General features: G+C 41.1%; 1 protein-coding gene across 3 annotated transcripts in view; it reads right to left on the bottom strand.

Annotated features, from left to right (window-relative positions):
- The window catches only part of TTF2 (transcription termination factor 2), a 53,533-nt gene that overhangs the window by 31,673 nt on the left and 5,621 nt on the right, over positions 1-16,239 (bottom strand). For all 3 annotated transcript variants that reach the window (XR_008380235.1, XM_053592203.1, XM_053592202.1), the window contains exons 4-8: positions 10,482-10,548; positions 8,330-9,328; positions 7,598-7,712; positions 7,062-7,244; positions 4,985-5,112 (exon numbers count right to left, since the gene is read on the bottom strand). Coding sequence is in view for 2 of the 3 variants with exons in the window: in XM_053592203.1 (XP_053448178.1) it covers positions 4,985-5,112; positions 7,062-7,244; positions 7,598-7,712; positions 8,330-9,328; positions 10,482-10,548 (1,492 nt within the window). In the remaining variant the exon portion in view is untranslated. The remainder of the gene's footprint in view (positions 1-4,984; positions 5,113-7,061; positions 7,245-7,597; positions 7,713-8,329; positions 9,329-10,481; positions 10,549-16,239) is intronic.

The following is a 16,239-nucleotide window of genomic DNA, read 5'->3' as shown; positions in this document are numbered from 1 at the left end:
GAATTTCAGAGGTAGAGGACAAAGCTCTTGAGATAACTCAGATAGTTAAAGAGGCAGAGAAGAGAGAGAAAGCAGAACGTTCACTGTCAGAATTATGGGACTTTATGAAGTGTTCCAACATATGAGTTATAGGAATCCCAGAAGGGGAAGAAGAATGCCCCAGAGGAATGGAAGCCATACTAGAGAATATTATAAAAGAAAATTTCCCAAACATCACCAAAGATTCTGACACACTGCTTTCAGAGGGATATCGGACCCCAGGTCGCCTCAACTCTAACCGAGCTTCTCCAAGACACATTGTGATGAACCTGTCCAAAGTCAAGACAAAAGAAAAGATTCTGCAAGCTGCCAGGAGTAAGCGCCAGTTGACCTACAGGGGCAAATCCATCAGAGTCACTACAGACTTCTCTAATAAAATTTTCCAAGCAAGAAGACAATGGTCATCTACCTTTAATCTACTTAAACAGAACAATTTCCAGCCCAGAATTCTGTACCCTGATAAGCTAAGCTTTAAAATTGATGGAGAAATCAAATCATTTACTAATACACAAACACTGAGGAAATTTGCCATAAGACCAGCTCTACAGGAAATACTTCAGCCTGTTCTACACACTGACCATCAAAGTGGACCACCAGCAAAGTAGGGACCCAGAAATTAAAGGACAGAACCTAACTTCCACACTGATGCAAAAGATAAAACTAAGCAATGGACTCTCACAAAATAAGATGAATAGAACACTACCAAACTTACCACACTTATCAATTATCTCAATAAATGTTAATGGCTTGAATTCTCCACTGAAGAGACATAGATTGGCTGACTGGATTAAAAAACACAAGCCATCCATTTGCGGTCTGCAGGAAACACACCTGGCTTCAAAAGACAAATTAAAACTCCAAGTTAAGGGTTGGAAGACAATTTTTCAGGCAAATGGAATTCAGAAGAAAAGAGGAGTTGCAATCTTATTTTCAGATTCATGTGGATTTAAAACAACTAAAGTCAAAAAAGACAAAGATGGTCACTTTATATTGGTCAAGGGAAAACTACAACAAGAAGACATTTCAATTCTAAATATTTATGCACCCAATTTAAATGCTCCCAGATTCTTGAAACAGGCCTTACTCAGTCTGAGCAATATGATATCCAATAACACCATAATAACAGGGGACTTTAACACTACTCTTACAGAGCTGGACAGATCCTCTAAACAGAAATTAAACAAAGATATAAGGGACTTAAATGAAACCCTAGAACTGTGCTTGATAGATGCATATAGAACACTCCATCCCAAAGATAAAGAATATACATTCTTCTCATCGCCCCATGGAACATTCTCCAAAATTGTTCATATTCTAGGCCACAAAACAAACCTCAACAGAATCAAAAGAATTGAAATTTTACCTTGTATCTTCTCTGACCATAAGGCACTAAAGGTGGAACTCAAATCCAACAAAAGCATTCAATCCCACACAAAGGCCTGGAAATTAAACCTTCTGTTGAATGACAGATGGGTGCAGGAAGAAATAAAACAGGAAATCATTACCTTCCTTGAGCATAACAACAACAATGAAGACACAAGCTACCAAAACCTGTGGGATACTGCAAAAGCAGTTTTGAGAGGAAAATTTATCGCTTTAGATACGTACATTCGAAAAACAGAAAGAGAGCACATCAACAAACTCACCCAGCCATCTTATGGAATTAGAAAAAGAAGAATAATGTAAGCCTAAACCCAGTAGAAGAAAAGAAATATCTAAAATTAAATCAGAGATCAATGAAATTGAAAACAAAAGAATCATTCATAAAATTAATGAAACAAGGAGTTGGTTTTTTGAAAAAATAAATAAAATCGATAAACTTTTGGCCACACTAACTAGAAAAAGTAAAATCTCTAGTAACCTCAATCAGAAATGATAAAGGGGAAATTACAATTGACGCCACAGAGATACAAGAGATTATCTCTGAATACTACCAGAAACTCTATGCCCAGAAATTTGACAATGTGAAGGAAATGGATCAATATTTAGAATCACACCCTCTCCCTAGACTTAGCCAGGAAGAAATAGAGCTCCTGAACAGACCAATTTCAAGCACTGAGATTAAAGAAACAATAAATAGCTTCCAACAAAAAAATGCCCTGGTCCAGACGGCTTCACACCAGAATTCTATCAAACCTTCAAAGAAGAGCTTATTCCTATATTGCAATAACTATTCCAAAAAACTGAGGAGGAAGGAATCTTCCCCAACACATTCTGTGAAGCAAACATCACCCTGATACCAAAAACAGGAAAAGACCCAACTACAAAGGAGATTTTTCAGACCAATTTCACTAATTCTCAACAAACTCCTAGCCAATAGATTACAGCTTATCATCAAAAAAGTCATACATCATGACCAAGTAGGTTTCATCCCAGGAATGCAAGGCTGGTTTAATATACGCAAGTCCATAAATGTTATCCACCATATTAACAGAAGCAAAAATAAAGACCATATGATCCTCTCAAAAGATGCAGAAAAAGCATTCGATAAATCCAGCATCCTTTTCTAATTAGAACACTGAAGAGTATAGGCACAGGTGGCACATTTCTGAAACTGATTGAAGCTATCTATGACAAACCCACAGCTAACATTTTACTGAATGGAATAAAACTGAAAGCTTTTCCTCTTAGAACTGAAACCAGACAAGGTTGTCCTCTGTCACCTTTACTATTCAACATAGTGCTGGAAGTTCTAGCCAGTACAATTAGGCAAGACAAGGAAATAAAGGGCATCCAAATGGGAGCAGAGGAGGTCAAACTCTCCCTCTTTGTTGATGATATGATCTCATACTTAGAGAACCCCAAAGACTCAACCACAAGACTCCTGGAAGTCATCAAAAAATACAGTAATGTTTCAGAATATAAAATCAATGTCCACAAGTCTTTGTATATGCCAAAAACAGTCAAGAGGAGAGACTAATTAAGGACACAACTCCCTTCACTATAGCTTCAAAGAAAATGAAATACCTAGGAATAAACCTAACAAAGGAGGTGAAGGACCTCTATAAAGAAAATTATGAAATTCTAAGAAAGGAAATAGCAGAGGATATTAACAAATGGAAGACCATACCATGCTCATGGCTGGGAATAATCGACATTGTTAAAATGTCTATACTTCCCAAAGCAATCTACGTATTCAATGCTATTCCTATTAAAATACCAACATCATACAAGATTTGGAAAAAAAATGGAACCAGAAAAAACCCTGTATACCTAAGGCAGTTCTTAGTAATAAAAATAAAGCTGGGGGCATCACTATGCCAGATTTTAGGCTGTACTACAAAGCCCTAGTGGTCAAGACAGCATGGTACTGGCATAAAAATAGAGTCATAGACATTTGGAATCGAATAGAAAATCAGGAAATGAAACTAACATCTTACAACCACCTAATCTTCGATAGACCAAACAAGAACAATACCTTGGGGGAAAGACTCCCTATCCAATAAATGGTGCTGGGAGAACTGGATATCCACATGTAAAAGACTGAAACTAGACCCACACCTTTCTCCACTCATAAAAATTGATACAAGATGGATAAAGGACTTAAATTTAAGGCATGAAACAATTAAAAATCCTCAAAGAAAGCATAGGAAAAACACTGGAAGATATTGGCCTGGGGAAAGACTTCATGAAGAAGACTGCCATGGCAATTGCAACAATGACAAAAATAAACAAATGGGACTTAATTAAACTGAAAAGCTTCTGTACAGCTAAGGAGACAATAACCAAAGCAAATAGACAACCTACACAATGGGAAAGGATATTTGCATATTTTGAATCAGACAAAAGCTTGATAACTATGATCTTTAGAGAACTCAAATTAATCCACATGAAAAAAAGCCAACAATCCCATATATCAATGGGCAAGAGACATGAATAGAACCTTCTCTAAAGACAGACGAATGGCTAACAAACATATGAAAAAATGTTCATTATCCCTATCTATTCGAGAAATGCAAATCAAAACCACCCTGAGATACCATCTAACCCCAGTGAGAATGGCTCACATTGCAAAATCTCAAAACCGCAGACGATGGCGTGGATGTGGAGAGAAGGGAACACTTTTACACTGCTGGTGGGACTGCAAACTAGTACAACCTTTTTGGAAGGAAGTATAGAGAAACCTCAAAGCACTCAAGCTAGATCTCCCAATTGATCCTGCAATCCCATTACTGGGCATCTACCCAGAAGGAAAAAAATCCTTTTATCATAAGGATACTTGCACTAGACTATTTATTGCAGCTCAATTTACAATCGTCAAAATGTGGAAACAGCCTAAATGCCCACCAACCCAGGAATGGATTAACAAGCTGTGGTATATGTACACCATGGAATACTATTCAAACATTTAAAAAAATGGAGACTTTACATCCTTTGTATTAACCTGAATGGAAGTGGAACACTTATTCTTAGTAAAGCATCACAAAAATGGAGAAGCATGAATCCTATGTACTCAATTTTGATATGAGGACAATTAATGACAATTAAGGACAATGTGGGGGGGAGTGGAGAGCAGAGCAAGAAGGAGGGAGGGGTGGGGGAAAGAAAGAGCAGAGAGAGGGAAGGAGGGAGGGGGTAGGGACTTGGTGTGGGCCACACGTTTTGGGGGCAAGACATGATTGTAAGAAGGTACTTTGCCTAACAAATGCAATCAGTGTAACCTGGTTTCTTGTACCCTCAATGAATCCCCAACGCTAAAAAAAAAAAAAAAAGAAATATATAACTTTATGATTTTTTACAAAGTGTTTTTTTTGTTGTTGTTGTCTGCAATGCTAAATACAAAAGAAGAAAACATGGCAAGCATCTATCTGTAAGGAAAGATGTATAAGATTGGTATCTGCGGGACATGTTTATGGTGGTTGGCTCCCTTTAGGGCCGCGGGGGCACTGCTGTGGGAGACTGTGCCCTGTGACCCTTCCCCCGTCACCTTCAACCCAGCCGTCACCTTCAACCCAGCCGGATCTTCTGCCACAGCAGTCTCAGCAGGACAGGACTCAAGTGAGCGGTGCAGCTCATCAATGGCTTTAACTGTGACTGTCCACACTGCACGAAGGCGATCTTGGCTTGTACAATCTGCATACAAATAGGTGTTACTTAAAAGATGTCACAAGTATTATGCCCTGGCTAGAGCTGCAAAAGGGCAATTGCTTGTCAGAGGATGGATCTGTATGGACTCGAAATTCTTATTTCTGGATTCACCCAGTCTCAGAGGCTCCTCTCTCCCCATTCTCAGTTGTTATTTTCGTTAATGGCACAAACAATGATTATAGGACAAAATAGAAAGTATAATGAAACAGAGAATTCATAATATTTTTGGTAGGGTTTCTTTTTTTTTTAGTTTTGAAGAGGTGGCCAAGAAAAAGGCAACATCACCCAGGATTTTAGGAAGAAAAGAACCTGGCAGTGGATGTGAAGAAGAAAAGAGAGAAAGAAAGACCAAGCCGGAGAGCGTCTGTTGACGATTCGATAGACAGGGAGAGATAGGACGCTGTACTGCAGCCATGAGCTGACTGCACCCTGCACTGGGAAATTCTCGGCATTTCCCGCTCTGTCCTCAGAGAGCGTCACCCAAGTTAAGGACCACAGGCACCTCAGCAGTCTGGAATTTCAGACACGGAGCATCCCCCAAAAGAAGCTTCTAGACAAGTGAAAACTATTTAAATGTTAAAATGTTTTAAAATAAAAAACTATTTTAATGGTTTTTTTCCCCAAAACATATTACATGTTCTTTTACCTCAATAATCTAACATAATTTGTCTCTAGGTGATCTGGGCACCGCAACGTTTACTTAAGGATGCTGAGACACAACCACATTCTCACGAGGCCTTCTGAGCAGCCACGACCATCATGATGCTTAACGAGGATGTTCCCTCCCCTCATTCAGAACGACCTTAGCTTCGGATGGCACTGGGTCTACTTGCTAGCCCCCTTAACCACGCTTTTCAACCTTCTACAGCTCAAGCCATTCTCAAATGAGAGAAAACTGGTGTTAGCTTTCCTGGTCACACCAGCCAGGGTGAGCGCCTGTCTCCTGCTCAGCACACCAAGGATCCTATTATCTATTTCAGGCTCTACTTGGGATCTTCATTCTAGTTACTTCTGAACTCATCCAAGCTATCTGGAAAGTTCAGGACACTGACACCAGGCTAATGAGGGTGAGACTGCTCTATGGGGCTGCCCGTCATGGGTCTTGACTCATGTCACACCGTATTCTGCCGTCACACACACACACGAGGAGTAAGAATGCATGGCTGGTCCACAGACCTCAGAGCATCTTCATTCAAAAACACTAACTGGGCGGCTGCCTGATCACGGTGTGTGAACGAGGCAAATTAGCTTCCACCCCAGCGATTTTCAACAGGGGTGCCATGGCACACTGGTGTGCTGCGAAATTTTTAAAGTTCATTAATTAAATTATTTTCAAAAGAAGTTCAAGGCACAGTAAGCATATTCTTTTTAATTACTTTTTTTTTTTGATCAACATAACTTAAGTGTGTCACAGAAGTTTAGCTATAGGCTCACGTGTGTGATGAGACAAAAAAGGTTGAAAAACTGCTCCAGCCTCACAGATAGCAAAGTCCTCCTGAGTACCATGATCTTTACCACACGGTGGTAAACACGATAGTGGCCTCTCCCTCCACATAGGCACACAGCCATCCACAGCTGTCCCTCCTGACGTGTTTCAGGACCCTCAGTAGTCTAAGACTGTGGACAATGCCAAACCCTACATGTTTTTTCCTACACACACATACCATCATGAACTATAATTTATTTTTAGGTACAAGATTAACAACAGTAAAATAGAATAATTATAACAGTATTAGTGTTATATTATGTGAATTATATTATTATAATTGTTATGTTGTCTCTGGTTCTCAAAATATCTTATTCTACTAAACTCACTTTCCTACCACAGTTGACTGCAGATGACTAAAATTGCTGATAGGAGGGGACTACTGTACCAAGTAGCACTTAACTCACAGGTGTAGCCATTCACAGCTGGGCCAGGCCCCAGATCTCACCTCCACGGCAGTGACCAGATCCTCTGGCAGTTACCTGGCAGGCAGCCATAGGTCCCAGAGAACCTGCAGGTGGGGCCCCATGACCCGGAAGGGGTTGAGCAGGCACCAGGTGGGGAGGCTCGGTGGCAGTTTTGGTGAAGCTACTTCGTTGTGATGCTTCACTGTTACTCTTCTGATTAGTTTCTGCTCAAAAACAAGGACAGAACAGATTCAAGTTCAGCAAAGTAAATGAAAGGACTGTTTGTGTGGAGGGGAGGTCTACAGAGACTGCGATCATCACCATTCCAGTAGCTGAAGGCTTCCTAGAGAACCCAGCATTTTAACAACTTAGACAATGGGAACGAGAGCTTAGTCCATAGGAAATAAGGGCAAGTTTTTAAAAAACATAGGTCTAATTTAAAAGAATCTCAGAAGCCAATAATACATGTATAATAAAACAGAAAGGTGAATGAATCAACACATTCTTCATCCAATGGCTCCCAAGCTGTCCCTGTGAAGTTCACGGGCCCTGAGTTCTAAGGCACAGCCTACTTCACCTGGCTCTGGGGAGAGGGCGAGAGAGCTCAGTGCTTCCTCCAACACCTGGATCTGCTCCAGAAGCTTCTGGCCCTTATCCGGAAGAGCCTGGATGTTCACTGATGCCAGTGTGCTCTGAAAAACAGATCCTATCACATGGATCTCTCCTCTCAAGTTGTTAGAAGGGTGGTTTCCAGTTAAACTAACCTAAAAAGATAAAACTCTGAAATTATGGTCCTTTGGGAGGGGGGGAATGGGGGAGGACAGAGTCTTGCTTTGTTGCCTAGGCTAGAGTGCCGTGGCCTCAGCCTAGCTCACAGCAACCTCAAACTTTTGGGCTCAAGTGATCCTCCTGCCTCAGCCTCCTGAGTAGCTGGGACTACAGGGGCCTTTCACAATACCCAGCTAGTTTTTCTATTTTTAGTAGAGATGGGGTTTCAATCTTGCTCAGGCTGGTCTTGAACTCCTGAGCTCAAGCAATCTACTTGCCTTGGCCTCCCAGAATGCTAGGATTACAGGTGTAAGCCATCATAGTAGGCCTGAAATTATGGTCTTTTAACTATGTATGTGAAAACTGGGCCTTTTTTTTTTTTTTTAACTCAGTTGGCTTACCAATCCTAAAAATGTAAGCATAGGAAAACACCCACCCACCAAATTTCCACAGGAGCATGTTTAACTCTCTTGTGGGGTCTCCTTCCTGCCCACACAAGCAATGCTCCGACCTTAAGGACAAAACACAGGCCTACAGTTACCTTCTTCTGTTTCAGCTGTGTGGTGAGGTGTGCACGCTGGGCTGCTGGGTCTGAGGGCTCGGCCTTCCTGGAAACACCCGAGGCAGGTATTTTTTCCTGCACACTCTGATCAGGGAGGGGAAGGTTCGTCTTCTTCTGTGAGTCCAGAGGTGAGTCAAAGAGTAGGGGGCTCCCCGGTGTGGAGGAAACAAAAACGTCATCGTCCTCACTGTCACTACTGCTTGTGCCAGCTTTCCGCCCCTCGCCCAGGTAAAGCTCTGGAGCTGCTGGTGCGGCCTCTGCCGCTGCTGCTTCATGGGCAGGGACACCTCGAGTCTCTGGCTGTGCCTGGAGATGGCCCTGTGGTGGCCTTTCCGGGACAGCCTGCGAGCCGGGGTCAGTCCCTGCCTTCATGCCTTTAGCCTCCCCATTCTTAAGATGCTCCTTGCTGAGCTGCCCCCCTTTCTGGGGCTTGCCTACTGGGCCCTGACTATGAACACTTTGAGGCAAAAGCTGGGTTTTCTTTCCTCTCAGAGGCTCCGGCTGTCTGTGGACATCTTGACTCTTCCCATTTGATTTCTCCTGCACAGATGCAGACGACTTCGGCTCACTGCCGTGGCACTGTCTGGACGTAACGTCAGAAAAGTTCCTTCTGTGTGTGCGGTCGGTCTCCTTGGCTTCACACTGAAACTCTGCTCTCTCCTCTTGCTTCTTCTCTGCAACTACAGATTGTTTTTTCTTGATCACCGGGCCAGAAGAGAGCTCTTTCCCTATCCGGCAGTTAGATTCAGGATTCTGTTCCTTCTTTCGGCTGAAGAGCAGCTGATCGCCACTTTCCCTTTGCTTCTTGCCAGCCATCCTTCCCTCACCGTCCCCTATGGTGAGCTGTTTCCAGAGAGCTGGTTCTTGGTTCTTGTCCAGTACCTTGAATGGGTTTCTCAGCTGGCTGGAAGGATGGCGAAAGGGCTCTGATGCATGCTGAGGCTTACTGGTTACAGAATGTTCTCTGGAATCAGGATCCTAAAGATGATGGAAATAACTAATCTTAAAATACAATGCAAAGAAAACTTCCCATCTGGAATGGCTTTTTGCGGTGGGGGGAGGGGGGAATGGAAACACAATAAAGGAAGCCCAATATTTCTGAACATTCCTGTTATCAATTCCATATCTTGAAAAGACTATCTGCCAAACTCACAAAGTATTTGCATTTTAATAGTACTTTTTTTTCTTGAGACAGAGTTTTACTTTGTCACCCTTGGCAGAGTGCCATGGCGTCATAGCTCCAAAGATTCTCTTGCCTCAGCCTCCCAAGTAGCTGGGACAATAGGCATGTGCCACAATGCCTGGCTAGTTTTAGAGACAGGTCTCGGTCTTGCTCAGTCTGGTCTTGAACTCCTGAGTTCAGACAATCCACCCTCCTTTGCCTCCCAGAGTGCTAGGATTACAGGCATGAGTCACCACAACCAGCCATCTAATAGTACTTTTAATGCTTGGTTCTTTCTTTTTCCAGGCTTTTTCATGCTTATCCAGGCTTCAGGAAAAAGTAGTGACTGGACTAAAGTGCTTTTACAATCATAATAGCCGTGATGTATACTTTTCAGGAAAAACTATTCTCTCAAAATGGAGTTTTCTCTAAACCTAAATGTTGCTGCCCCACTATGCTTGCTTTGATTTTGGCTTAGGAAGATCTCACTGCAGGAATCTAGAATCTTAAGTTAGGTCATACCTCTGCCAAAACAAGTCTCAACCCCTGCCTATGTCTAGTTCCCCATGTAGTAAATACCTATAGGGTTTCTCCTAATGCTAACATTCTAGGAGTTTAGGAATTATACTTACTGTATACTAACACTGAGCAGATATTGGTCTATAAAAAGATACTGAAATTAGTCAAAGCAATCTAGTTTCTTCCTAATGGAAGAATACTGATTGCACTTAAGACTATGCAAAATATTTAAGTGAAATAAGAAGCCAGTAATTAAATATTGAACATAACCAAATGGTCCTTTAAATTAAAAATTTCAACAGAATCTGGCATGCTTTAGAAAAACTTACCTTTCAGAGATAATTTGATAAAGACCAACAAATTTATATGGGCGTCAAGGTCTTTTCAGGCAATGCTGCATATTAAACAGTCTTAACATAGCAGGTTTGAAAACAGATGACTAATTCCTACCTGCCAGGGAACGCTTCCACACCAGTGTTTTCCTTCTGCCTTACTTCTAATGCATCGGAAGAACAATCTAATGAAGTATAAACACAAATAATCAAGGCTGTGAAAATCCATTAAGACAAGAGATTAAGTTTATTTTTAATCTGAAACACATTATGTAACTATTCAGTACTGGCTTCGCAAGGTTGCTTGAAACCAATTACTCTTACATGTGCATTAAAAAATTCTTGACTGCACAGGACTCCTATAAAGGCTAGGAACTCAAATAAAGACTAGCGGATGACAAAAGAGTGCACACAAGTTTATTCCTTTTACCTGTAAAGCACGACCGAAGCGGAAACGCTGCTCAACAGTGGCTACTAAGCCAGAAACACCGAGATAACCAGACCGCACGAGTCCTGAATGGGGGGCCACAATCACACCTGTAAAGTGGTGTTGCAGAAAAAACCCAAAATAACCAAGACAAGACAAAGCAAACAGAAAACTAACCTGAATCTGGTCAAACCTCTATATCCAATTAGCAATTTATAGGAACGAGAAACAACAGAGGAACATGTAGATGTCCCATGGGAATGTAATCTGGGAAGTGCCACAGGACAAACACCCTGAATCCTTCAACATGCAAATTACAAGGGAGGAAAAAAAGAGGGCAAACTTCAGAAACTTAAAAGACATTAGCCAATTCCAATTTGTAGATCTTATTTAGATCCTGATTTAAACAAAGTAACAAAAAAATACAAAAAACCTAATTCTGACGTTTAAGACCACACCTCCTTCCCTGTCCAGCCAGGGAACCGCCTCCGTCCTCCTGCTGGGCACTCAGCTGCACTACCCTTGTACCTGCCTGTCTACCTTACGATATTTTCGCCAACTAGAGCAGTGATTTTCAACCGTGTTCCGCGAAAATTTTTACTAAATTATTTTTGAAAGATGTTCAAAGCACAGTTAAGTACATTCTTTTTTTACTTTTTCTTTTTTTGGATCAACATAATTTAACTGTGCTGTGGAAGTTTAACTATGGGATCAGCTATTATGCCGTGTTGTCCAACTAAAGGTTGGATGACAGCCACACATGACCTCTGTATTCCCAACCACACCTCGCCTGTGTAGAAAGCCCTGCCGCCTAAAATGGAACGGATTGATTTTTGTTTTTTATTGCCTAAGATGACATCTCAAAAACTTTTAATCCATTAAAGAACTTTTACAAAGTACATCTTACTTGTTGAAACAGGCAATGTACTCAACCAACAGGCATAAAAAGGCAGCGAAAACCACCCCCACGTTCTATCTGCCCAGTTTATCTCCCTCTAAACACATAACCATACTTATTAGGGTTTTGTTTACCTTTCTAGAGATTTTAAAATGCATATACAAGTCAATATAAACATATTCTTTTTTTCCACTTCTACACAAACGGGTTGCAAGACGCACATACTACTAAATACCTTCCTTCTCTTTTTTTACTTTAGCAAATGCCTTAAAGATTTTTCTGTAAGCGCATACACATGAAGAGCTTCCTTGTGTGTTTTTATTTCATTTCAGTTGCAAGGTTCTCCCCTATATGCATGTTGTATTATTTTTAACCAGACTCTCTTGACAGACAGGTTGGCTGTTTCCAACCCTTTCCTACTCACAGCACCAGCACAATGAAGGAAACAGCCTGTACACAGGTCAGGCGACATCCATCTCAACGTGTCTGCGTGTGACTCTAGTTCTCACCTCGTGTGTCTGTGCCTTCTCTATGCTTCTTGATCAGGTCAATTTCTAGATTTTTATTTATTAGTTCTCCATATGCTGTTTTGCACATTCACTCCTTCCTGCTGCTTTCCTTTAATTTCTTGTGCTTTTGCTAACTTTTTTTTTTTTTTCAGAGGGGGAACAGAGTCTCCCTCTGTCACCCTGGGTACAGTGCCTTGGCGTCACAGCTCACAGCAACCTCAAACACTTGGGCTCAAGTACTCCTCTCGCATCAGCTTCCCGAGTAGCTCAGACTACAGGTGCCCGCCACAATGCCCAGCTAGTTTTTCTATTTTGAAAAGTAGAGACGAGGTCTTGCTTTTGCTCAGGCTGGTCTCAAATTTTTGAGCTCAGGCAATCCACTCTCCTCGGCCTCCCAGAGTGGGAGGATTACAGCTGTGAGCCTCCACACCCGGCCCTTTTGCTCACGTGATGTACAATGTGCCTCACAAGAGGGTGAATCCTAATTCACAGAAAAGACCGAGCAGGTCCCACCCTCTCAATACCATGACTTCACCTGGATATGGAAGTACAGATCAACAAGCTACAGACAAACATATATTCCATAAAAGTTAACCTAAATAGAAAATAGGTCCAGCCCCTCCCTCTCATACAAACTCGCACCTTTCCCAACCGAGCTCATGATTTTCTAAATTACTGGTCTCTTTAATTTTTCTCACTGCAACAGGATATTATATTGAATATATGCAATAAAATTTCTGAAATGGTTTGAATGCATAAAATTCAAGCTACTACTAGGGGATACTACTACTTATAGAAATAAATTAAGAACAACTTGTTGCTCTTATTGAGTGTCCCAAATACTTAAGGTCTTTACTGAGACTATTTCCTAAGCACAGTCGTGTGCTAGGCGACGCTTCAGTCAACACCAGACTGTGTACAACCACCATCCCCTGAGATGATAACACTGCATCTTTACTGCACCTTTTCTTTGTTTAGATACACAAATACTTCTCACTGTGTAATAACTGCCTGTGGAATTCGGCCCAGTAACACACTGTACTGGTTTGTAACCTGGGTGTGTCCCAGGCTACAGAGAACAGGTTGATGTCAGTTCGCTCTGGGTTGTTCCCACAAGGATGAAATCGCCGGCCAGTGCATTTCTCAGAATGCATCCCTGTCATCAAGTGACTCATGACGGGGCATCTATTTCAAAGCCCACGTCCTATAGACTTTTGGAAGAAGGGCACGACTGAGAGCAAGACAGAAGGAGACACCACAGTGAGCACCTGCTGGGTGCTAGGCACAGTGCAAAAATGCTTTCACTTACGTTTTTAATTAAAACCAACCTGGATAGGTCCCTCTATTGTTTGTTTTTTTAATTGCTATGGAATTTGTTTTAAGTTTAAAAAATTTTTTATTACAAATTAATATGAGGGTACAGATGTTTAGGTTACATTGTTTTCAATTCTAAGGTAAAGTTCAAGTTGTAATTAAGCTCTTGCCTAGAAGGTATGTCTCTCCCTCCTCCATTCCCCCTTGCTAGACTACATTTGTGTTTCTTTGTTTCCTGTAGACATGTGTTTGTTTATATACTGTTTTCATATTAGTATTGATTATTGATTACATTGGGTATTTTGTTTTCCATTCTGGTTCCTGTTTTTAGGATGAAAAGTTACTGTTTGTTAACTTTATCACACTGTAAATCAACAAAGGAAGTAGTGAAAATACATTTTCCCTGAGAAAGTACCTATTAATTCCACTGTAAAAAAGAGCATAATTTCTGTAATCCATTGACTAATTCTTTTTCATGACAGAGGTTACAAACAATAGCAATGAAGAAATTAGCTGGAGGAAGCCAGACCTCTTCAATCGTATCTTCTTCCCCAGAAGACAAATCCTCTGTCCAACCGAGCATCGCACTGCCAAGTACAATCACTTTGGCAGACTGAGATTCTCTCAGGCTCTCACAGGACTGGCCAACTTTTTTTTCCTCTGCCACACAAAGGAAGAAGAGTTGTCTTGAGCCACGCATTACACAAACACTGATTTGCAAAAAGGTCCCTGCATACTTTTCTTGGTATCTGACACCACAGATAAGGAAAAAAAGTCCTCACAAAATCAGCATGCCCTCAGGCAACAGGGTGAACATCACTGAAAACTACCTGCCCTCGGTTGGAATCCCAGCTCCACCACATAATTAACAGTTCTGAAATACCAGACACCTTACTTGACTGCCCTCCTGTGGCAGTTTCCTTTTCTGTAAGATGATAAAACAAGAATCATCATAGTACATATCTCACATGGTCATTATGAAGATTAAATACCCTACCACATGTAAAGATAAAACAATCAGAAGGAAGTCTGATACACATCAAGGACTTACTCGGTAACGGGTAACAGCAACCATGAGCTTACTCTTGCCAACCAGCCTGAACACTTCCTTATATTTTCCACTATCAAAATTTTAAAAGTCATTCAAGACCAAGTTCAAGGCCAGGATAGGTGGCTCACGACTGTAATCCTAGCACTTTGGGAGGCCAAGGAGGGTAGACTGCCTGAGCTCACAAGTTTGAGACCAGCCTGAACAAGAGCGAGACCCTATCTCTAAAAATAGCTGGGTGTTATGGCAGATGCCTGTAGTCCCAGTTACTTCAGAGGCTGAGGCAAGAGGATTGCTCGAGCCAACGAGTTTGAGGTTGCTGTGAACTGTGACACCACAGCACTCTATCCAGGGTGACAAAGTGAGTGAGACTCTGTCTCAAAAAAAAAAAAAAAAAAAAAGATCAAGTTCAAGCCTCAACTCCTTTACTCTCTTAGTAACCTTCTTAATCTTTTACTGTGGGTCTTGAAGTCACAGAACCATTTGGTATCTAAACACATTAATGGAGCATGTAACACACAGGTGGGATTGCTCTGCCATCTTGGTATGTCTAACTTGTATCCCAATTTGTCACAGGGCCTTGGGGGATATGAGCTCACGTTTTTATATGCTCCAGCAATGGAAAAACAGAAAGATGGATTTTTACCTCATTATTTTACACTAAAATTCAAGATGGGGGGAAACATGTAACAAAAAAAAAATAATAATAATAATCATAAAATAAACATTCTAAGAAAAAAAATAAGAGATGAAATCCTGAAGTATAGAAGTGAATCCTAAAGCTGAGAGATAAAAAATTTAGTAATTTTGTCTACATAAAAGTTCTAAATTTTCATATGGTAAAAACAGCATAATGAAAATACCAAAAATACCACAATCTTCTGAATGGTGAAGATCTAACTATTATAAAAAATAAAATATTGAAGGCGCCTATGGCTCAAAGGGGTAGGGCACCAGCCCCATATGCCGGAGGTGGCAGGTTCAAACCCAGCCCTGGCCAAAAATAAAAATAAAATAAAAATAAATATTTCATCCCTCCACAAAATAATGAAAACATGTTATATTCATGTTTAGGCAAAGGAATATTTCTATTTAATTTGACCCCATATCCTCAAAAATAAAAGAGAAAAGGGAGAGAATGAACTCAGGAGCTGGACAGTGAGGGTGGATACTTGTATAACTGGTAATATACAATGTATGTGACATCATTTACGTCAAGGCAAGATTTTCTTCCCAATTTTTTTTTGTGGAGGGGTGCGGGGGGGATGGTAACAAAGAGATTTTATTCAGGAAGAACAAAGAGAAAGTTTAGAGGACTTCCAAAGAGAGTTGGAAGTGGGTCCCTCTCGTGAAGGAAAAAAAGGTGAGAGAGATGTTTTCCCTCCGGTTTTCCTGGAAGGCCACCCGTTTCTTTACCGCCCCTACACAGAGCCATGGCTCAAGGGCCAGTCATGCTAGTGAGTGATGCCACCTGGTGTTTAAATTGGAGAACTGCACACAAACACAGCAAGGTGTGAAAAATCTTAGCTGGGTTCATACCTCTCTTCCATTACTCTGCTGCACCCCTCTCCTAGCTATGTGAAGCCAAACATAAAAGTATTAATTATAGGATGTAAAATACTTAAGTTCTTAAAAAGAAAACCAACTTTGAGGAAAGGCAAGGCTGTACTCCCTGAACTC

This window comes from Nycticebus coucang, chromosome 5 (genome assembly GCF_027406575.1).
Source record: "Nycticebus coucang isolate mNycCou1 chromosome 5, mNycCou1.pri, whole genome shotgun sequence".
NCBI classification, from domain to species: domain Eukaryota; kingdom Metazoa; phylum Chordata; class Mammalia; order Primates; family Lorisidae; genus Nycticebus; species Nycticebus coucang.
Note: the sequence above shows the minus strand (reverse complement) of the source record. Positions and strands in the feature narration are given on the sequence as shown.